Here is a 23529-nt window from a genome sequence, read left to right as displayed (position 1 = left end):
TTGATAAATATACAAAACAACAGTGGACCTAACACCGAACCCTGTGGGCCTCCACTAATAACATTAGTCCAAGAAGAGCAGCACCCATTGATTACCACCCCTGTCTTCTCGCACTTAACCATCCTTTTATCCATTGTATCCTTTCTGCCACACATCAGGCATATCGTCAAATCAATCAGGAAAATAGCAGGATGGCTCATTAACATCACAAAAGCCATATGGGGAATTAAATCCTCCACACTAAGCCTATACTACTCCTGCTTGTACATTCCCATTGTCTGCTATGGAGCCGGGGCCTGGGGTTACAGAGCACTGAACTCGGCTTGCAAAAAATACTTATTGCAGTCACAAAGAGTCTTTCTCCTGGCAACCTGCAGAGCATGCAGGACAATTTCTACTGAGGCCCTCCAGGTACTGTGCGGGAGACCACCCGTATACTTTGATGTAATCTACCACTACCTGGCACACAACCAACGGCTAGGCATACAGGCTATGCTGGGAGGAATTGCCAACGACACCAACCAAAGTATAAAAGAAAACAAAGCAAGAATTTATAGGGACATAGGCACAAAATGGCAGGATATCTGGCAAACAACAACTAAGGGAAGAGACACCTTCACCTTCTTCCCACAAATATATCTGCGAGACAAATCCAGGAACTGGTGGACACCAAGCATGCATACTACTTTTCTAATCACAGGACATGGTAGTCTCAACTCCAAACTCCACAAATTAGGCCTAACTCTCTCCCCCCTTTGTCAATGCGGCGAAGAAGAAACAGTGAAACACCTCATACTTGACTGTTACCTCTACACAGATCTGAGACATCCCCTGCTATTGGGGACTAACGTAACTAACGCTGGAGAATTCCCACAACTGATAGCTGGGGGCAGAATCGCTCAAACTTCTTTCAGCTTTTGCAGGAAAATTATTCAGGCGAAGGGCGGCCCTCCAGCAGGAAGCACAGAGAGACAGTAGGTAAATGGGAAAATGAAAAGAAGGAATGAAGTGGAAGGGACTCAACAGAACAAGAAAATAGGAAGTAACGCAGAACGGAAGCACAATTATACTGAACTGAATAAGAAGCAAAAGTAAGGACTCAAGAACAAGACATCCCACAGCTTAGGAGCAGCGGAGCACACATAACTGTGATGTAGCTTCCTTGAAATTAGTGACTAACACTGAACATGCCCTAAAGAACTGGGTCGATGTCATAGGCCACATAGTGTCTTCAGTATGTGCGTTTTTTTTTTTTTTTTTTATTTATTTATTTATTAGTGAGGACCCTACCTTCATAGGACAGGACCGAGATCTACGAGAAGCTGAGCAATCGAGAATTTCACTTGGTTATAGCCCTACAGGACTGGGTCGAAGCCACTGGCAATAATCATGTTTCCCGTTAACTACCCTGCCACACTGGCTTGTCCGTCCTTCTACTCGCAAAACACACAATGAACTCATCTCCACACACTCTAGGACAGGATTGAGCCCTGCAAGAATGTGTGTCTTGAATGCGGTGCTTCCCCTCAAGATGAAATTAAACCCTGTAGGACGAGCAAAGATAACTGTGAACTGTATAGCTATGATAATTATAAGATATTCTTAACTACCTTAGAACTGTTAAGTTGCTGTTGCGGTAGCGCTGTGGTTAAGGACACTGGTTGTGTCTTCGGCCGTAGTGTTGTTGCGACAGTGGCTGTTTTGCCAAGTATTTATATTGTCAACTGTAAAATTGTAGTAATTACTAACTTAGAAGTGTTCACTTTTGTTCAGGTTTGCTGTGGCTCCGGGGGTGCCGCGGTTGTGGTGCACTGGTTTGTGTCTGTCGCCGCGGCTCCGTCGTGGCTGCCGCAGGTGCATGGAATTGATTGTTACGCCGTGCCCTCTTCTGGCAGGATGGGCCCCTACAAGGGCCAATATTTGGTATAGATCATTGGACAACCTAAACATTGAACATGCTAAACTCACTAGAAACACCCACTACTTTACTGCTCCCCTTAACTAAATCTAAATTCATCCACACGCTATGTTTTAATCTCCTGACGAAACTTAACTTATTTTAAATTATTACCATATTGTATGTAAAACACACTAGAAACATTCACTCCATTAATTGATCCCCACTCAACTAAACCAACTCTATCCACACTTGATGATTTACTCTTTTATTGCTATATTTATCTCTATTTTAATATTATTGTATAAACATATAGAGGTTCAAGAACCTCCTTTTGTGATAACCAGACTCCCTGGAGCGCCTCCACGTGGCTAGGGACGGGAGTCAGGACGCAAGATATATCTGTTCTTGCCTCCTGGCTGCAAAGTCTCCAGGTGCCGGCATACAACACTCAACAAAACAAACACTCAAACAAAAACCTCCCCATACACACACTCGCCGGCTTAAAAAAACCTACAAGAATCATTGCGGCAATAGGGGAAACCCTGGAGGCTGCAGTAAACAAAAATACTTTGAATACTTTGTAGCAACTTACCCTTAATACCATTCTGCTGCAATTTGTACAATAGTCTTCCATGCGCAACAGTGTCAAAAGCTTTCCTGAAATCCAAATATATGATATCAAAATTATTTTTTGCATCCAGTTCCTTTGTAACCACATCATAATATCCTATCAAATTTGTCAGACAAGACTTTCCCTTAACAAACCCATGCTGTGTCTGAATTATTGCTGCAGTCCTGTCTAGATGATCCTGCAATGCATCTTTAACTAGCGACTCCATTATTTTACCTGGAACAGAAGTTAAACTAACTGGTCTGTAATTACTCATGTCACCCTTCAATCCCCCTCTGTGAATTGGGGATACATTTGCACATCTCCAGTCCGTGGGAACCTCCCCTGAGTCCAAGGATGCTCTCATAATTATGGCTACGGGTTTGCTTAGTTGCTTTGCCGCCTCCTTTAATATAACTGGATAGATCCCATCCACCCCAGGTGCTTTTCTTACGTTTAACTTCAACAATTTCTCTTCCACTTTGCTCTCAGTTAGAGCAAAGTGGAAGTGTTTAGAGTTAGATCGAATGTTTCTTGCAGGAAAATAATTAACGGTTTAGTTTCTTCCAATCCAAAGTTAACATTGAAATTGCCTTGATTTAAACAATGTGCAAATGCAGCATACAAAACAGAAAGCAAGAAGAAATGAGCCTCTCTGTCACTATATCCAACTTCAGTGAATGCAATGGAATTTTTGGGTAGACAAAGCCGTTCAACTTAGTATTCAACAAATGGCTACAATCAAATGGATAATCAGGCTATTGGCTTGGATTTTGCTAATCTCTTCCAAGCCAAGGATGTTTTCACATAAAATAAAACAAATGTTCTTGTTTATACTCCAGTACGACCACCAGGTCAGTGGAGTTTACAATAAATCATCAATACAAATGTTAATCGTATTTAGCAGTCACGGGCTTGAACCCCAGTACACTCAAAGAGCACATGCTACTGCATTCATCTTTCATGTGTACAAGGTACTGTGGTTTTCTTGCTTTTTTGTTTTATAACATTTTTCTAATGCAGTTCAACGAAATTCAAACGAATGTCATCTTAGTTTTGTAAATCGATTCACTAGAACTTGAGATATTCTACTAGTCACAAAAAATGCATCATGTGCTCATATCACACTACTAGTGAGTGCTCAGCACAGATTCGTTGTTGTTATTTGGTTTTTAGGAGCATTAGCAACTAAGGCCATATTGCTCTGGGGATATGCGGTGGTCATTCCCTGACCTTTCCACATCCTCCATATTTGGTGATCACGGGCTCGAACCCCAGTCTAATCAAGAAGTGTGTGCTACGCACTGCTGCTCCTGCCCACCTGGCTACGGAGGCACCACTAGTGGTGGGAGTGTGGGAAGCGTCTCTGGCAGAAGCCGCGGATGACATCACTTCCACGAAGCATTTTCGTGACCGATCAGATTTACTCAGTTGTGGTGCCTCAAGAATGTTTCACATCAAAAAATGAGGAAGGAAACATTTAGCCACTATCAACAGACATTAAGAAAATAACTTTAAGAGTGAATTTTGGTCCACATTTTGCTGATGGTTAATTTCCACAAAAAATGAAACCATATTGGTGTTTGTATGTTAATATGTAACAACAAAAATTACTTCTTCCTGGAGTTAAACAATATTAGGTGTGGCTAGAAAGTTCTAGAAACAAATTCATAAGTAAGACAAGTGTATTATTTGCACTTGTCCTCTCCAAAGTAGCAGTTCTCTTGGGAAAATGTAAATGAAGCCATTCTCTTCTACTATGATTGGAAGCATTTCTGAAACTCATTTACTGACATCGATTTTAGTGCCCTTGACACAATGTTGGACATTCTCCAATATCCAACATGTGTCCCTTTTAGGGACATACAGTGATTATTTGGAGGTTAACAAAGTTTTGATAATATTAGATTAGAAAGAAGTCAATCAATTTATTTTCAAATATGCTTTAAATTTATATTAGCTAACTGCTAATCATTGAAAAACTTAGGTTTCACACTAACCTTTATAAAAAAGTGAAGGAACATAGTAAAATTCTATATACACAGAAATATTTGCAGGAACCTACAAATACTGTGGCTATACAGCTGCATGAGAACAGGCAACTGTCCTGAGCTGAGGAAAACCATTTTCTCTGCATTCGAAAGAAAATTCATACGACACATATATAATCAAAAACAAGTTGGTGAAATCAATCTCTTGTTATTGGGAATCTTCGGAACACTGAACTAAAGAGGCTTTGGTTTACTAGTTCTTATGGTATTCCAGTTCCTACTGTTAATTGTGTATTATGTCTGTACAAGTGCATGTGTCATCAGAACAATCTGCATGTTGTACACACTGAAAAACCCAGAATAATACACAGTGAAATAGATGGCTAATGCAGTAGTTGGTCAACTATTGCATCAGCTAACTGTAATATTTGAACACAGACTTCTCCAAATGAATGACAAGCAATGAAACTACTATACACGAGGATCCCCAATGTATTGATCATGGTACTATACTGAGTAGCTTACAAAGTCATCAGAAGCATTTCCCAATTGCACAGATTTCCCTAAAATCATTAAAATTCTTCTAAACAGAAAGGAGAAAAAAATCTGAAGTAGCTTTCAGTGGAAAGCAGTACAGATTTAAGTCACAAAAGGGTACAGTTTTTTGTATTACAACAGAAGCTACTGGGTAGCAATTCTGAAAAATAAGAGACTGAACTTAAATTCAAGAATGTTATTGTTACATGAAGTTTATATAAAAGATTCTTTATAGAGTGAATTATCAATGATAATTTTTATTTTCATAGTCTACCTATGGTAGCTCACCAGATATTTTGAATTTTAAATTTGTCCCATAGTCAACAAGAAAAAAAAAAAAAAAAAGGTTGGGACCCCACCCCCACAGAGGAATATGTTCTGTTCATGATGGCTAAAAGGTATATTTAGATACTTAAATCATTTTGGCTGCTTGTTACTTTTACCACCTGCCCTACACTCTCTCACTTCTTTGTTGCAATATGTTTAATAAAGTTGCCTTTTCCTTTATTTGATACTTACACACACAATAGACAGTATGCATTCTCATTCCCCAGTGATGCTTTTAAATAATAATGTCATAAGCACTAATCTGATATTTCAAATTACAAAAGCTAGCAAACTGGACAAAACCAATTAATAAAACTAACTTAATTATTTATTTATTATTCAACGGTATTATTTATTTATTATTCAAGTTTTTATAAAGATATCTGCAGTCAAAGCATGTTATCATATTTCTTATTGTGATTTACTTTTTTACTGTTAATGTCTATGGCTTAATGATGGCTCTGAATAAGCAATAGTTTTATTAAGTGTTTTAATATTAATTAAGCATTGTGATTGGCAAAGGCTTAAATAGATGAGTTACAAAGTCAAGCCACGCATCTAGCTAAATGTCAATGCACAATGTGCCAATGGCATTAGTAATAATAATTTTTATTTCTTTTGCTAATCTCTTATAACCAGTAAAAAAAGCCCTGGTTATAAGAGATTAGCATTAGTAGAGGCATATGATGCAAGAAAGCAAGCTTATGCAGCATCAGCCAAAAAAAAAAAAAAAAGATGTTGGAAGTGTCTGTCAATCTGTGCTAAACATGCTCTAACCTGACAACACATTTTCATGAAATAGTGAATCATATCCTGAGTTCTCCATAACAATCTAGTGGTTTTCACAAATTTTTACTTATCTGAGAGTTCTGGATCCAAGTCTTGGCACAAACTGGAGGAATTTGTAAAGGTTTCTTCAATTGGGGCTGTATTTTTTGTCAGCCTCAGGAGGAGGGAATAAGGTTTCCCCTCATGAGTTATTCCTGGTGTTTCAGTCAGTACGAGATGCAAATCATCCCAGGAATACACACTTGGAGACATAACATATATGGTGCAATATGGTCTAATATGTTGATGCACCTAAAATCCTATGGTGACAACAATAGCATGTCCTGGGATATGTTGGCTAATAACCTACAGATTGCATCCTTGATTTCTTCAACTGAGTGTGGGCTATTCATAAATTAAATCAATTTACCTGCAATATACTCTGAGGTTCCACACTGTTCAAAGTCAAGATACTATGGCATGAATATTACTGCAACAAATACAGCATTTAAACTCTAAAGAGCATAAACTATTCGCTACTATAAACATATCCTAATAAACCAGTGTCAAGTCGCCATCTAGATAATGCATGCTATTTCTTAAGAAATAAAAGCCAATAACAAAAATAATCAAGATAAAATTAAAAGTAATTTTAATAAACATGATTAAACAGATCTACAAACAATCATGCTCGTATAATACATTGTCTATAAATGGACAACCTTTGGTCTTTAAGTTCTTAAGATATCCGTATTGGGGGAGGAGTAAATCAAGAGAGATAAGGTCTGGTGGATGGCTAAAATCCCTTAAAAATCATGCAATCTTCAAACACAGACTTCACTGTCTGCAGTGACACTGCAGATGTGTAACATTTTACATCATTCAACCGGTCTACGAAATTCATGAAATTTGCATTTCAAGATATCACTGGATGTTGATTATTTCTATAATGAAAACGGGACAGTGATCCAGCAACATGACACAGCACACCAGACAATGACTCGTACAATGCAACAGCACTTCATGTATTGCATATGGGTTTCTCTTCTGAAGTTCTCGAATTTCAACTGTTCACATATCCACTTAGATGGAATGATTTCTTCTGTGAAGAAGATAAAATCTAAGATTCACATTCCTGTTGTCATGTTTTAATGGAAACATTTACAGTACATAATACATTTTTTTATTGTATGAATAACTTTGCATTTGCATGATGTATGCACCTAGCTGTCATTAAGCTTCTGACCAGCATGCCAAACATCCAAATTATATCTGGTTCCTGCTAATACAGCCAGGAATATATGCAACTTTATGGGTTCAGTGACTTTAAAAACCCATGCACAGTGATGAAGATCCCCAAAGATGAATTGAAGTGCATAGCATCTTTAGCTAGTAAATAAATTACTATAACACAGTGAAGTATCAATTTTATTCTATTATTTGTGCTATTATTATGTCACTTGCATTATTATGTCCTTAAGTAGGTTCACTTAACTATTAATATGTGCCTATGTGATGTCATTCAATAATCTCATTAGTGCCAAGTTTTTAAAACTATCCTGTGGCAGAAACCAACAGTGAAAATAGCCCAACTGAACATACACATTTCTAAATTTTGTGCACCTTAACACAACTCTTATTTTTTGTACTGACAGACAGAAAATTTAGGAAAATCAAAACCTGCTGTCTTTGATTTTCCTAAATGGCATCAACAGAGGGATAGAAAGCAAAGTGTAGAAATTTGCAGATTGTGTCAAGGTCAAAGAGTAGTTAACAATTAGTGCTAAGCAGAGATGTTTTAGGATAATTTAGATAGACTTCAGGGATTATCAGAAAAGTGGAAATTGAATTTCTGATTGAATTCCTGTTTTTTGCTGGAACACAGCTGATGTTGGCAAGGTGCTCTGAGGGTAGCAACATTTCCAATGAGTGGAAAAATAAAGCTAGGGTAACAAGCCTAAATAACTTAAAGGGGTGTGCCAGAGTATTAAACTATAGAAGAACACTTAGTCTTATGTATGGCTACAGTAATGTCAGGAATGTTGTCAATAAAATGGCTGAATTCAAACTCCTGGTCAGGAAAACTAATGCTAACATAATAGGCCTAACAAAAACAGGTGTCACCCAGAAACTGGGGATGACAAGTGCCAATTTGGTAAGTATAATGTATTTAGAAAAGATAGGGAAGATAGAAGGGGCAGTGGGAACATGCTTCTTATCAAAAGCAGTCTGAGCATGAAAAGAGCTTTTGATGAGTCAGAATTTATACCTGCCAGGACAGAATGTGTGATGTAAGTTAATGGGAAGCAAAGGTATAACGAGAATGGGAGTAACCTATAGACTAGAAGGTTGTGAAGAGTATGACAAGAGTCTCTACATGTAGATGGAATGGGTGAGCAAATGTGTATGTCTTATTATGGGTGATTTCAATTTACCCCTCAATGATCACAGTAGGTGGGAGGAAAACTCATCATGGGATCAAAAGTTTTAAATAAACTAAGTGATTGCTTTTTGTACCAGCATATTATAGAAAATACTAGGGGTAAGAATATTCTAGACATTCATTATTCATGAATCAGGTGATCGCATAGGGCTCATAGTATAGAACCATTGGCAGGTGGTGATCACGAAGTCGTTAGTTGGAAGATGAAGAAAGATGTTGCAGTAGTTAGAGGTAAAGGGATGGGTTTTAATTTCAGAAGAGGAAACTATGATAGTTTAAGCTATATGGCATCTATTAGTTGGGTGGATTGCAGAGTGAGAGCAAATACACTTAAATTATGGAATAGCTTTAAAGCAAAAATCACAGAAGTCATGAATGTATTTAACATAATGTATACATACCATTAAAAAAATACTGCACGAGGAGGATGCCAAAATAGATGAATATGGAGCTGGCCATTCTAACAGAGCAGAAAAAGATAGTTGGAAAAGCTACAGAGTAATAAAGAGTACTGAAATCTACAACAGCTATAAGTTGATTTAAAACAGTGCTACATATATAGTTAGGGAAGCCAAGGCTGCATATGAGAAAGCACTGGTTAAAAGAGCAAATAACAGGGACAAGGAATTTTTCATGTATGTGAATACAACGAACCAGAAAGTGAATCAGATTGCATCCTTGTGTACTGGATGTGGGAAAGCCTCAGGTAACCCTAGATCATTGATTTTAATTTTCCTTGATTACTTTATTTTCCTAGATCATTACTTGATCTCGGAAAATGAAGTTTAACAATAATAAATGCACGATGCTGCATATGGGTAGCAGTAATCCCAAATTAACATACCAGCTGTGTGGTAGTAAACTCACAAAAGTCAAAAATGAAAGGGACATGGGGTGGTTGTGCAGTCAGATGTGAAGTTCTTTGAGTGGTGCAGATGATGGGCTGCCAAGACAGCTCATGGGATTTTGTCAATGATATACAGCAGGAGTGGCCAACTTAATTTGTGATGCGATCTACTTTTTTCCTTCAAAATGTGCTGCGATCTACCATCTCAAAAAATTTCATTGCGCAAGGTGCACAAATTGAGGAATGACTGTATATTTAAAATTCATCATAATTGACCAAAATTAAATCCGCGATTGACTCGTTGGCCACCTCTGATATACAGAAATTTTGCTAGCAGGGTGATTTCCCCATTCTTGGAGGGTAATAGTTGGACTGTATCGTGAGTACTGCATACAGATCTGGAGGCCTCACTATAGGAAGGATATAGATCTGCTGGAATGGCTGCAGAGGGGCAACCAGATTGGTAGAGGGAACAGGAGGGTGTTCTTATCGAGAAAGAGCTTCAGTTCTGCAAATTGCAGCATCTGGAGACTGGATACCAGCAGGGTGATCTGATTGAGGTGTTTAAGGCCTTGAGTGGCATTTTTACTCTTAAGAGTGCATAAATTCAAGTTGAGGAAGGATGGTTGCAGGAGAAATGTGCGGAAGTTTGCCTTCAGTCAACACGTGGTTAACTTGTTGGAGCAAATTCCCATCTGTTGTTGTGGAAGTTGGTAGTTTTAATAAATTCAAGAAAGAACTAAACAAATTCTTAGAAAGTATGGATGGGTGAAGCGTGTAGTTTTACTTTTTTTGGCTGATGCTTTATAAGCTTGCATCATTTGTCGCTATTAATACTAATACAGTGGGGCCTCGACTTACGATGACATTGACATTCAATATTCTCAGGAACTGATATACCTTCCATACAATCTTTTATTTTAAGAACCGATGATATTTGCAGCTACCGATAGCTTTCCAATATAGCTGGGACGATACATGGGTGGAAATTTTCAGTCTTTTGCTGCTACTGGCAAAGATACTGTCCAAAGTGATTCTCAACTGATCAGCATCTTTGTTATTGTTCAATAAACATTCCCATAAGTTACAGTACTTTGGAGAGTTTCTTTATGTTCTGTTTGATGTGCTTGTTCAGTGTGTAAGCAGTTGTTTTTGTTAATCATACATAATTGCAGTAATTTGATTGTGGTTATTTTTGAATTTATTAATTAAATAAATTGAAATTAAATAATGATGGCTCCTAGAGGGAGCCATCGTTAAGAATAAAATTTTTATTAAAGTGAAGCAAGAGATGATAAAAAAACATGGAATAAAAATTAGTACATTAATAAGTGAGTATAGTTTTCCTCAATTGACTATTTCTACAGTAATTAAATGAAAGGATATTCTAAAGAGTGTTAAAGTTAGTGATGATTCCACATTGGTACATAAGGGAAGAGACTTTATTGGGGAAATGGAAAGGCTTTTGCTGATATGGATTAGGGAAAAGCAGATGAAGGTGATACATTGCCTAGACAATTCATTTGCGAACGTACTAAGCAGATCTATGACAATCTGAAACTTAAAGCTCCATCAACAAAAAGGGCGAATATCAAAAGTGTTGAAAGGCATGGGAGAGGCATCCAGTGCTGATAAAAAAGCAGCTGAGGCCTTTAAAATTGAATTCCAAGAGTTTGTTGATCAGGAGAGTTATCTTCCCCAGCAGGTTTTTAACATTGATGAAATCTCCTTAGTAACAAGAAGGCCTGGGTTACAACATATGTCTTCAATGAATGGGTGCTTGAAGTTTTCTGTCCTTCAGTGAAGAGTTACCTTGAGAAAAATAAGCTTCCTGTGAAGGTACTGCTCCTACTCACTGCTCCCAACCCTGTTCAATCTCCTGAGGCATATTTTCACTTTGTTCAAGTCAAATTTTTGCCACCCAATATACCACTCCTCTTCAATCAACAGACCAGCAAATCAACAGACAAGAAAATCTACAGCAAGAAAATGCTTGCAAGTTGCTTTGCAGCAACCTCTGATGAAAATACTATTACCCTCAACAATTTTTGGAGATCAAAGTTCAACATCCTGGACTGTGTGGGGATGATTGTAAGTTCTAGGAATGATGTTTCCATCAGGTGCTTAAATTCAGCCTGGAAAAATATCTGGCCTTTAATTATCCATAACGTTGACGGATTTGAAGATGATAGTGCTTTGACAAATGATACTGTCACTCTTTGTAAATTAATGGGTCTAAAGGTTGATGAAGAGGATGTGGAGGACCTTATTGATGCTCATGGGAATGAGCTAACAGAATTAGAGAAAATTACGGAGAGTGACACTGGAGAGGAAGAGGAAGAAGAAGACACCTAACAAATTTCAAGAAAAGTCAGTTGAACAGTTGAAGACTGTCATTTTTTGTTGGGAGCGTTTAAGAGAAGTGATAAAAAAACACTCCAACACTGAACTCCTGATGTGCAAAATGGAAGTCATTTCTTACTTCAGGAAGCTACAAAATAGTCGTCAAAAAACAATCCACTTTGGACAGTATCTTTGTTATTGTTTGTTTATTATTTGGTTTTTAGGAGCATTAGCAACTAAGGCCATACTGCTCCGGGGATATGCGGTGGTCATTCCCTGACCTTTCCGCTTCCTCCGTATTTGGTGGTCACGGACTCGAACCCCAGTCTACAAGAAGTGTGTGCTACGCACTGCCGCTCCTGCCCACCTGGCTACGGAGGTGCCTCAGTATCTTTGCCAGTAGCAGCAAAAGACTGAAAAGACACTTGATCCCTGATATAGCCCCACCAACACTACGCCGCCACTGATTTCATCAGCTGTGTACTTCAAGTCTAAGGTAAATTAAGGTATAATATGCTTCAAGTCTAAGGTATAATATGCTAATTTATTGTTTGTTTCTCGTTTTAAGATGTTTTATGACTATTTATTAAATAATCTTTATAAACCACTCATTTTTAATGTAAAAATGAAGTATAACAAATAAGAAATATCTATTTTATGCATCGTTGGGGTCGCTTTTCAAGAGTTTGGAATGAATTACAGGAAATCAATGTGTTACTGGTTTCAGCTTAAAATATTTTCAATGTACAATGGGTTTTGTGGAACGAATTATCATCGGATATTGGAGCTCCACTATACTAACCCAGCTGATATTGCTGATGAACTGAATAGGTACTTTGCATCAGTCTTTACTGGCAAAAGATCCTTCAAGTGAGGCTGAGCCATATGAAATTAGTGATTTCAAAATTACAGATGACTATTTATTAGAAAAACTTTTGAGTATAAAGGCAAGTATGGCTACCGGAGTTGATGGCATACACCCAGTAATTTTGAGAGTGACTGCCACAGAGAGTGTATTGAACCAGTGAGGTTATTTATGAGGGCATCATTGGACTCAGGAGAGGTTCCTTTGGAGTGGAGAAGTGCCAACATATTGCCAATACATGAGAATAAAATCAATAATAATAACTACACACTGGTTAGTCTGACATCAGTGGCAGGGAGAATATTAGAGAAAATAATTAAGTGTGCAATCCAGGGATATTTAGATAGAAATGGCATCATGAAAAATGCATAGCATGGTTTTCTTAAGGGAAAATCATGTTTAACTAGCCCAATAAGTTAATTTTACACAGCTGCTCATGAGCTGGATGTAGGGAACAATTTTAACATAGTTTATTTGGATTTTAGTAAAGCATTTGACTCAGTCCACAAGAGGTTAATGTATAAGCTGGAACATGTGTGCATGTGTTATGGGATTTTAATGGTGCATAAGCTGCTGGGGGCTATAGTGCACCTGCTGGAACATGTTGGGATTACTGAAAAGTTTTTAAGACGTATTGCTGGGTGGCTGCAGGACAGAAGGCAGAGGATTGTGATTAATGGATATTCTTCAGACTGGTGTAATATCAGGAATGGGGTTCCCCAAGGATCAGATCTTGAATCATTGTTATTTCTGGTTTTCATAAACAACATCAATGAATGGACAGAAGGTGTGATATCAAAATTTACAGATGATATAAATATTCAGAGTCATTGATGAATACCAGCAGCACTCCTTCAGGATGAATTCAATAGACTTCAAAAGTGATCAGAAAAGTAGCAGCTATGTTTTAATGCAGCAAAATGCAAACACTTGGGGAATAGCAACCCCAAAATAAATTATACACTTCATAGAAGAAGAAAGGAATCTGGGAGTTACAATAAGGCTAGATATGATATTTTCTGAGCAATGTAAACTGAGGATCAGGAAAGCCCACGGTGTCCTATCAATGATTTATCAAATATTATCCTGCAGAGATAGGGATAATCCCACTTTATAAGGAAATTTAAGACTGCATTTGGAATTCTGTGTGTGTCCAATCTGAAAAAGACTATGAGCTTCTTGAAAGGGTCCAAAGACAGATGAGCCACATGGTGAGAGCGGCAAAAGGGTGACCATGAGAGGAAAGACTCTGAATATGTGGGCTGCAGAGCTTAGCAACCAAGCACTTCAGAGGGGACCTGATTGAGTTTTATAAGGCTCTAAGAGGGGTTAGTAAAATGAATAAATCTGAATTTTCACTGTTATAAAGAATTACAGAACTAGGGACCATAAATTCAAATTACAGGGAAAAGGTTTAGACTAGACTGTAGGAAGTTTTCTTTTAGCCAGTGAGTCACTGATTACTGGAACAAGCTGCCTTCTCAGGTAGTTGAAATTGACAGTTTGAAGAAATTCAAAAGTCAATTTGATAGTTACCTTTATGTGGCAAGAAATGCATAATTTGCTGTTTCTTACCTTTGTAGCCGAGTGGTCAAGAGCGGGAGTGCAGTAGCACACGCTCTTTGAGTAGACCGGGGTTCAAGCCCCTGACTGCTGAATATGGTTGATCTGCCAACCTGCACTGGACCAGCGTGGCAGATTATGGTCCATTTCCCTCAGCATGAATTGTTGAGGAGGCTTCCATCCTGCAGTGGGTTGATAATGGCTGCAATTTACTCTTTTTTTTTTTTTTTTTTTTTTTTATCTTTGTTTCGGCTGGTGCATCAAAAGCCTGTGGCTTCCTTGCACTATTTGGCTAATATTTTACTGAGTATGTTTTTAATGCAGCAAAATGCAAAGTCTTACACTTGTGGCATAGCAACCCCAAAATAACATACATTTGGTGGGGTTAAATTAAAGGCAGTGAGAAAGAAAAGAATTTGGGAGTTATGATATGGTGGGACATTAAGTTCTCAGGACACCTTAGAAAGGCAGTGAGGGAGGTACATGGTGGCCTACTGATTTGCTTTATTGTACATTTGCTTGTAGAGATAAGCGAGGTTATATTCCACCACATAAAGCAATGTAAGACCATATCTAAAGAAAGATGTGCTTCTGAAAAGGGGCCAGAGACAGGCAACAATGCCTGGTGAGATCAGCAAAAGGGCATCCGTAATAAGAAACACTTTGAATACGTGGGCTACAGAACTTGAAAACCAGGCACTTTAGAGGAGACTTGATTGAGGTATATAAAGCTCAGAGAGGTGACAGTAAAATTAATGGGGATGGAATATTCACTGTTATAAATGATTCTAGGACTAAAGGCCATAAATTCAAATTAAAGGGAAGAGTTTTAGTCTGGATTTCAGGAAGTTTTCTTTCAGTCGGTGAGTTAGCCAATGAATTAGCAGAATAAGTTACCTCCATGGGTGGTTAAGGCTGACTGCCTGGGAAAATTTAAAGGTCAGCTGGATAAGAGTGAGCCAAATAGGTAGTTTATTTTATTTTTATTTTTTGCCAGTGCAGCAAAAGCTTACCCTGTTAAAATACACAGATAAAGCTATTGCTTACAGTGAAACGGTGTTTTTGTGTAAGAGCAATGTGGAATAAGATGATACCTGCATTTCCATGTACTGCAATGGATACTTCCATGGCACATTCCAATTTTTTGTGAGTGAAACGGATGCATATAGAATGCCTCTTTGGCTGCAGCAACCATGATGAAAGAAGACAGGTTAAGTGATTCAAGAGGGCTAGTGCAAGGACTTTTTCACTAGCAATTTTTCTTGGCAGAGATTCAAACCTACATGATATGAACTATGGTTTCAATACCCTCTCATGGAGCAGGCACAAGAAGTTCAGAACTTCAATATGTTATATGAACTGTATGATTTTAATACCCTATAATGGAGCAGGCACATGAAGTGCAAAATTTTAATGTGTTATAATGGAGCAATAATAATTATCTGTACAGTATGTAAATAGTGGTGGGGGGCAGAAAAGCTGGCTAGGATTGCCTAGAACAATAAATAAATAAATAAAAAAGTGCAGCAAAAGCCTAGGACTTCCTTGCACCATATGGTTAATACTAAATCAATGATTCAATCATTTGTGTTCATGATCTGATCAGGAATGGTTGACATTTAACTATCCACAAAGTTGCTAGCAAAATCGATATTTTTTTATAGGAGAGGTCAACCAATTTTAACACACGAATTGGGATTGCTACACATTCCAGCCATGTTTAAGTCTTGAATCCTTGCTGATCATCACAAAGAGTGGCAAGTTCTCACATCTCAGGATCTTCATCAATGTACTGCTGCTGACCCACTCTGTTTCTTCATCATTACTGGTGACAAATTGTGAAGATCATGCTTATCATACTTTTTGACTTGCGGAGCACAATATTCCTGGATTACTGGTCAAACAGTAATCCAGGAATACTACAGAACAGTTCTAGGGAAATTGCATGGTGCTGTTTGAGGAAAACAAACAGAAAAGTGGGCTTAAGGAAATTGATATTTGGATGATGACAATACTGTTGCATACTGAGTGTTTCCATTCAAGACATTTTTGCAAAGCACCCTATCACTGTGGTCATCCATCTTTCCAAAAGAATCCTATCAGGAATGGTTCTAGAAATGTTCTAGAAACAGCTGGTAAACTTCATTTGCTAAATATAAGTTCCATTACAAAATTTTTCATCACACTTCATAATTAACATATTTTTTCCATATATTTACAAAAATGAGAATGAATGAGAAAGTATAATTTTATTATCCTTCCACCTTTTGATTTAGGACTGTCAATTAATACTATTACCAATAACTTGTAGTAATGTTTCAAAACAATGAGCAATGCTAACAAAATGAATGCTCAACTATAAAATACCTTAAATTTTTGTTGACTTATCATATCACCAGACATCAAAGAATTAAATAAGTAATTCAAAGGGTTCTGAAATTGAAACACTGAACAGGTATTTCAAAACTAAGTAGAGCTAATTATTATGTAAAATATGAGGGTAATTTGATTCTGATACCGCATACTTTAGGTACCAAAATATAAAACATACCAACAATCTGTCATATAGATTTCTGCTAGAGCACAATACGAAGAAGACAAATCATTTCTCAGACATTTTAAATCGGGATTTGCCTGAAAGATAAGGTGAATAAGTAAATAACATTTTTATAAATAAAATCTGAGAATAAAATAAATGGTATACATATACTCTATCTAAATATGTGCTGAGGCTCCCCAGACCTTGTTCAATCATTGTATGGATTTCAGAAGGTTCAATAACTAGTAATGTAGTTGGGAGGCTCTGCATATATATGGTTCAGCCAACACTTTCAACTTTACTCCATCATTGTTCAAATGAATGCAATTTAGGGAGTTGAACAGACAAGTCTTATAAATATTGCCAGATATCTGTATACATATCTGGCACAGTGCATTGTCCCTAGAAAATTCCATCAACAATGGGAACATGGGCATTAACTGTCAACCTAACTGCAACAATGTTCAGATAGCCCACAGTCATTTGGTATTTTTTAGAGATATTCAATTGTGCCATGAATTCCCAAACACCAGACATCCTAACTGTGTTGTCTCCACTGTGCATGAAGAGCCCATCAGTTAATGTTGCTTCTGCTAGACATACTTTCCTGTCTGTATGGTGCAAACATTCTCTCATTCATTTGAGACCCACAGCAAATGGACTGGCTATGATGATAGCTGTTTTCTGTAATGTTAGGTACAGCGGGGTTGTAAATACAAATGTCTGCTTATATACTACTGGTGGAGGGTTCAATTCACTATGCTGCTGGAAACGGTTAATAGAAACACTACATTCTATTACATGAGTTCCTATACTATTATCACTTTCATCTCGAACTATATGCTCCATTCCTTCTCTCAATGCATGGAGTGGCATGCCATTTTTCAATATACTTCTTGTGATTGCCACCTGTTTTGCTGTCAGTTTACTATGTGTCATAGATCTCAGTAACAGATGTGTGAAAACAGTCCCTCCACATCAAAACATGCCCTTATACTATCCACACTTATGCCTACTCTTAATGTCTATTAAATGATGACACTTATCCATGATTGCTACAATTCATAGCATATACAATTAGCCAGGTTGTTTTACTGTTATATGCTGGCCTATTAGGTACAATGGTCTTTTACTGCAATGATCCATTACATTATTCATATTGGCAGGGGTGTTTGTATTTCAATGACAAGTGAAAGTGTGTGTGTGTGTGTGTGTGTGTGTGCGCGCGCGCGCAGTAGACTCTCGATTTTCCGGGATAGATGGTAAAATAAAAATCCTGGATAATCCCAAAATACAGTAAGTCCCCGACATACATTCCAGAACTTCTTATGTAAGTCGAGTTTTATGTAACTCAGGAATGACTAATAAAATATTGATCCTATATCCGATATGCCAAAATTACAAAAACCACAATATCCTCAGTAGAATGAAGAAAAATAGTTATATATTAGTTATATATATAGAAAAATAGTTATATATTTTTAATTAGTTCAATTAAAAACTTATCTGGGGACATAGGTGAAGTTGCTGGAGTGGTACATAAGAAAAGAAAACATTAAAGGAAGAAATTGTACAGTAAATACTGATATGTATTTTGCAGCCTTGGTTATTATAGTTGACTTCATTGGTGCCAATCCCTTCACCACTTCTCGCATTCAGTCTTTCTCCTTTATTATTGTGTTCACTGTTGATACTGACAAATCTAAATTCTGTGCAATACTTGTTCATTTTTGACCATTTTCGAACATCCTTATTTTAAATTTTTGATTTGAATCGATCACTTTCCTTTTTTTTTTGATAGATTTACTAGTATCGCTGTCACTTATTTAGTTGGCACCATTATTGCTGTCACTTATCTTAGTTGGCACCATAATAACGATCAAAATGAATTTTCTGTAAAGAACTTCAGAGGTAAGGCGAAAACTTACTATTATCACCCCACCCGAGCTCACATTTTACTAAAGCACATTTCTGCAGGTCATTACCATAAAACAAAAATAATTTGCATTTCCAGTTGAATTTTTTTTTTTTCTTTTTCATTTGGAGTTTTGAAGTGTCCCGGTAAATCAATATATATGTACACACACACACACACACACACACACACACACACACACACACACACACACACACACACACACAAGTTGTAATAATATTAGTATTAGCAATGGCCACATAGTGCAAGGAAGCCTATGGCTTATGCTGCACCAGCCAAAAAAAAAAAAAAATAATAATAATAAATAAATAAATAATAATAATAATTATTAAATAAATAACAATAATAATAAAATAACAAAAAATATATATAAAATAAAATAAGAATATAATAATAAGAAGAAGAAAATTTAAAAAAAATAACAGAAATAATAAATAAATAAAAGAAAAGGAAATGGACAACTTAAGCATTTCCCTCCTCCCGTAGGTAATTATCCAGCTGACCTTTGAATTTCCCCAAACTGTCAGCCTCTACCACCCATGTAGGTACTTATTCCAGTAATTTATAACTCACTGGCTAAAATAAAACTTCCTGCAATCCAATCTAAACATCTCCCCCCTGTAACTTGAAATTATGGCCCCTAGTTCGGGACTCATTTATAACCATGAAAATTTCGTCCTAATTCATTTTGCTTATGCCTCTCAGAGCCTTAAACACCTCAATCAAATCTCCTCTAAGGTGTCTAGTTTCCAAGCTCTGCAACCCACATATTTGAAGTCTTTCCTTATATGGACGCCCTTTTGCCGATCTCACCAGGCGAGTTACCCATCTCTGGACCCTTTCAAGAAGCACAATGTCTTTCTTAGGTGCGGTCTCCACACCTGAACACAGTACTCCAAGTGTGGTCTAACAACAGTCTTATATAATGGGATTATGACATCCTTATCTCTACTAGCAATTGTTCAATAAATCATCAATAGGACACCATGGGCATTCCTTGCAACCTGTCTACAATGCTCAGAGAACTTAAAGTCTGACTGTATCGTAACACCCAAGTCCCTTTCCTCCACTACCAGCTTTAGTGCAACTCCGCCAAGTGTATACGTTATTTTGGGGTTACTTGTTCCCCAGGTGCAATACCTTACACTTTGCTGGAGTAAAGCATAGCTACCATTTTTCTGACCATCCCTGAAGTCTATCTAGGTCATTCTGAAGAAGCTCTGCTTGGCAGCAATCATTAACTATTCTACCAATCTTTACATATTTGCAAATTTATACATCATGCCCTCTATCCGCTCATTGATGTCATTTATGAAAATCAACGGTGGTCCTAATACTGAACCTTGGTTCAGTATTAGGACCACCGTTGTATTAGAACCCCACTTCTTACATCATTAGAACCCCACTTCTTACATCAACCCAATCTGAGGAATAGCCATTTATCACAACCCACATATTCGAAGTCTTTCCTCATATGGACGCCCTTTTGCCCTAAAGCCGCTCATCTAAGAATCTTCCCTGTGATTCCAACCTGCTCCAGCTTATAAAGTAACTGCTCATATGGGAATGAGTCAAATGCTTTGAAATCCAAATAAACAATGCTGAAATTATTCCCAAAGTCCAGCTCTTCAGTGACCCTGTCAAAATAGCTAACCAGATTAGTTAAACATGATTTTCTCTTTACAAAACCATGCTCAGTATCCTTCAGAATTCCATTTCTATCTAAATAATCCTGAATTCCAACTTTGTTTATTATCTCCATGATTTTCCCTACTACTAAAGTTAGACAACCAGCCGGTAATTTCCAACTTTACCCTTAGATCTGCCCTTATGTACTGGAGACACAGTGGCACTTTTCCAATCCAACAGAATCACCCCCGAGTCCAGTAATGCTCGCATAATTAGCCTCAATGGTTCAATGCACTCACTTGCCGTCTCCCTTAAGATTATAGGGTATATGCCATCAACCTCAGGAGCCTTACTGGCCTGTAGGCTTGAAAGTTTTTTCACTAACTAAACATGCAAAATTTCAAATTTCAACATCATTAATTACATTTTTTTCAACTTCACTCCCATAATTTCGCATTGACGTAAAGGGTTTTTCTTCTGTAAATATTGATGCCAAGTAACTGTTCATCTGCAACTTCAGCTGGGGTCTAATATTATCCCATGTCCATTACATAAGGGTCCAATCTGGTTTGTTCTTCTCTTCTTTGCATTTATATATGTGAAGAATCCCATATCCCCCCCCTCTTTGCTCTTTTTGCCAGCGATTTCTCATAATCTGCCTTTGCCAGCCTAACCCTTTCAGTGGCATTATTACAGATCAATTTGTAGCTGTTATAGGCTTCAGTACTTTTTATTGCTCTGTAACTTTTCCATGCAGTCTTTTCTGCTCAAGTAATTTGGCAACTTCATTATTCATCCAACTTGGAATCCTCCTTGTGGAGCATTTTTTTAATGGTATATATGCATTCAAGGCTTCTGTGATTAATGTTTTAAAGGTATACCATAATTCAATTGTGTTTGCTCTCTGTGAGATATCTACCCAGTTAATAGAGGCCATGTAGCACTTTAAGTCGTCATAATTTCCTTTCCTGAAATTATAACCCATTCCTTTGCCTTTAACTACTGCTACCTCTCTCTTCATCATTCACCATAGGATTCCGTGTTCACTTCCTGCTACTGGTTCCTGTACTGTCAGCCCTATTATGTCATCTGGTTCATGGGTGATTATGAGGTCTAGAGTATTCTTTTCCCCAGTACTTTCCCTGACATGTTGATACAAATAGCAATCATCTAGTTGATTTAAAAATTTTGTCCCCCATGTGAAGTTTCCCTCCCATTTGCTCCAATAAATTAGAGGCAAATTAAAATCACCCATAAGACATTCATGCTTACTTGCCCATCCCATTTGCATGTAGCGGCTCTCATCATAATCTTCACAATCACCTGGCCTGTAGATTACTCCCACTCTCATTATACCTTTGCTTCCTACTATCTCACACCATACAGATTCTATATTAGCATGTGAAATGTCTGAATCTGGGAAGGCTTTCATCACACTCAGGCTACTTTTAATAAGAATCATGACCCCCACCACCGCTTCTATCTTTCCTATCCTTCCTAAATACATTATGCATACCATACTGAAACTCGTCATCCCCCTATCTCTGGGTGGCACCATGTTTCTGTAAGCCCTATTATGTCAGCATTACTTGTCCTAACCAGCAGTATGCATAAATGGATGTGAAATTTACACAAGGTGCCAGTAACTATAAGGGTGAGGAAAGTAGAAAAAGAAGAGTAGTAGAATGGTGAAAGGTGAAAGAATGTTAATATCCTAGAGATGCATTTCTCAAACTGTATTCCACGAAAAATCGTAATTAATAATTAAAAAAAATAATAATAATAATAAAATAAATAAATTTTGCATATTTGTAGCGTACGCCACTTATGTATCATTATAATATTTAACATAATTTTTTTCGGTTATTAATATACTGGCATAGACTAATAATCAAATAGATCACGAAACACTATTTTAGTGGGCTTTGCATAGAGAAGTATGCGTAGAGGTAATGACACCTACAAAAAAGTAGCAATGTGGTGATCTAGTATGCTATTTGTATGCGATTTAGCCTGGGGTACATGGGTTAAAGGAGAGGAGGAAGTGAACCAACATCATAACTAAATTCACTTCCTTGTATAAATTTTTTTTTTATAATTATTAGTATTTAAAAATATTATTATTAAAATATGTGACCATGGATTCGTGGTTGAAAAAAAGAACGTTAAAACGAGAAGTAAAGTACTTCTAGTAGTGCAATTATGGTCGATGAAAAGAAACACAACATTGTCGCATTTCATAGTGAGAACGAACAATCGCAGCCTTTTGTTCCCCAAAAATCTGAAATTAAAAAACAGGAACTAACTAACAAAAGACCAAAACGAAAGTACAATGACAGTTATTTGAATTTCAGCTTTACATATGTTGGAAATAAAGATGCTTCTGATGCACAGTGCATCGTATGTAATAAAATATTAGCAAACAGTTCTTTGGCTTCCGCTAAACTTATGTTTCGTAGGTGTTCCGTGAATATGTCGTGAGATGAAAAGTGTTCTGTGACTACTAATTCATCATAACCTAGAGGTTATGATGAATTAAGTAAATTATGGGCTGAATTGCCAAGCCAATATAAAGTGAGAGAACTATAAAGTAAAATTAGTACAACAAAATACTAATAAAATGCAAATAAAATGAAAATGGTATAGCTGTCATCAGATATGGGAGAAACATATTTAGTAAATGGTCTAATATAAGTAATGCAAAAAATACTTGATCTGATGTCAGCTGAAATAAATATTGATATTTATTTTCCCTGATGAAATATCTGATCATGTATCAATATTTATTTCAGCTGGCATCAGATCAAGCATTTTTTGCATTACCTACATTAGACCATTTCCTAAATATGTTCCCCCCCCCCATATCTGATGACAACTATACCATACCATTTTCATTTTATTTTATTTGCATTTTATTGTACTAATTTTACTTTACAGTTCCCCCACTTTATATTGGCTTGACAATTCAACCCATAATTTACTTAATTCATCATAACCTCTAGGATATTAACATTCTTTCACCTTTCACCAATCTACTACTCTTCTTTTTCTACTTTCCTCACCCTTATAGTTACTGGCACCTTGTGTAACTTTCACATCCATTTATGCATAATTAATTAAATTACTATTATTACAACTTACTTATACTCTTGCATCCTTTAATGCTGCTTTACACTTTTAGGTGCATCTGTCATACCTAATTTATTAAACTTGCTTTCACTGAAACCATTT

General features: G+C 37.0%; 1 protein-coding gene across 1 annotated transcript in view; it reads right to left on the bottom strand.

Moving 5' to 3' along the window:
* Positions 1-23529, bottom strand: part of LOC150090926 (uncharacterized) — a 153170-nt gene that overhangs the window by 81879 nt on the left and 47762 nt on the right. The window contains exon 5 of the mRNA XM_090380689.1: positions 16746-16828. Within this exon, the coding sequence (XP_090236815.1) occupies positions 16746-16828 (83 nt within the window). The remainder of the gene's footprint in view (positions 1-16745; positions 16829-23529) is intronic.

This window comes from Mastigoproctus giganteus, chromosome 1, assembly GCF_048544385.1.
Source record: "Mastigoproctus giganteus isolate SK-2022 chromosome 1, ASM4854438v1, whole genome shotgun sequence".
Classification (NCBI taxonomy): domain Eukaryota; kingdom Metazoa; phylum Arthropoda; class Arachnida; order Uropygi; family Thelyphonidae; genus Mastigoproctus; species Mastigoproctus giganteus.
The sequence above is the reverse complement of the archived record's forward strand: the minus strand, read 5'-3'. Positions and strand labels throughout refer to the sequence as shown.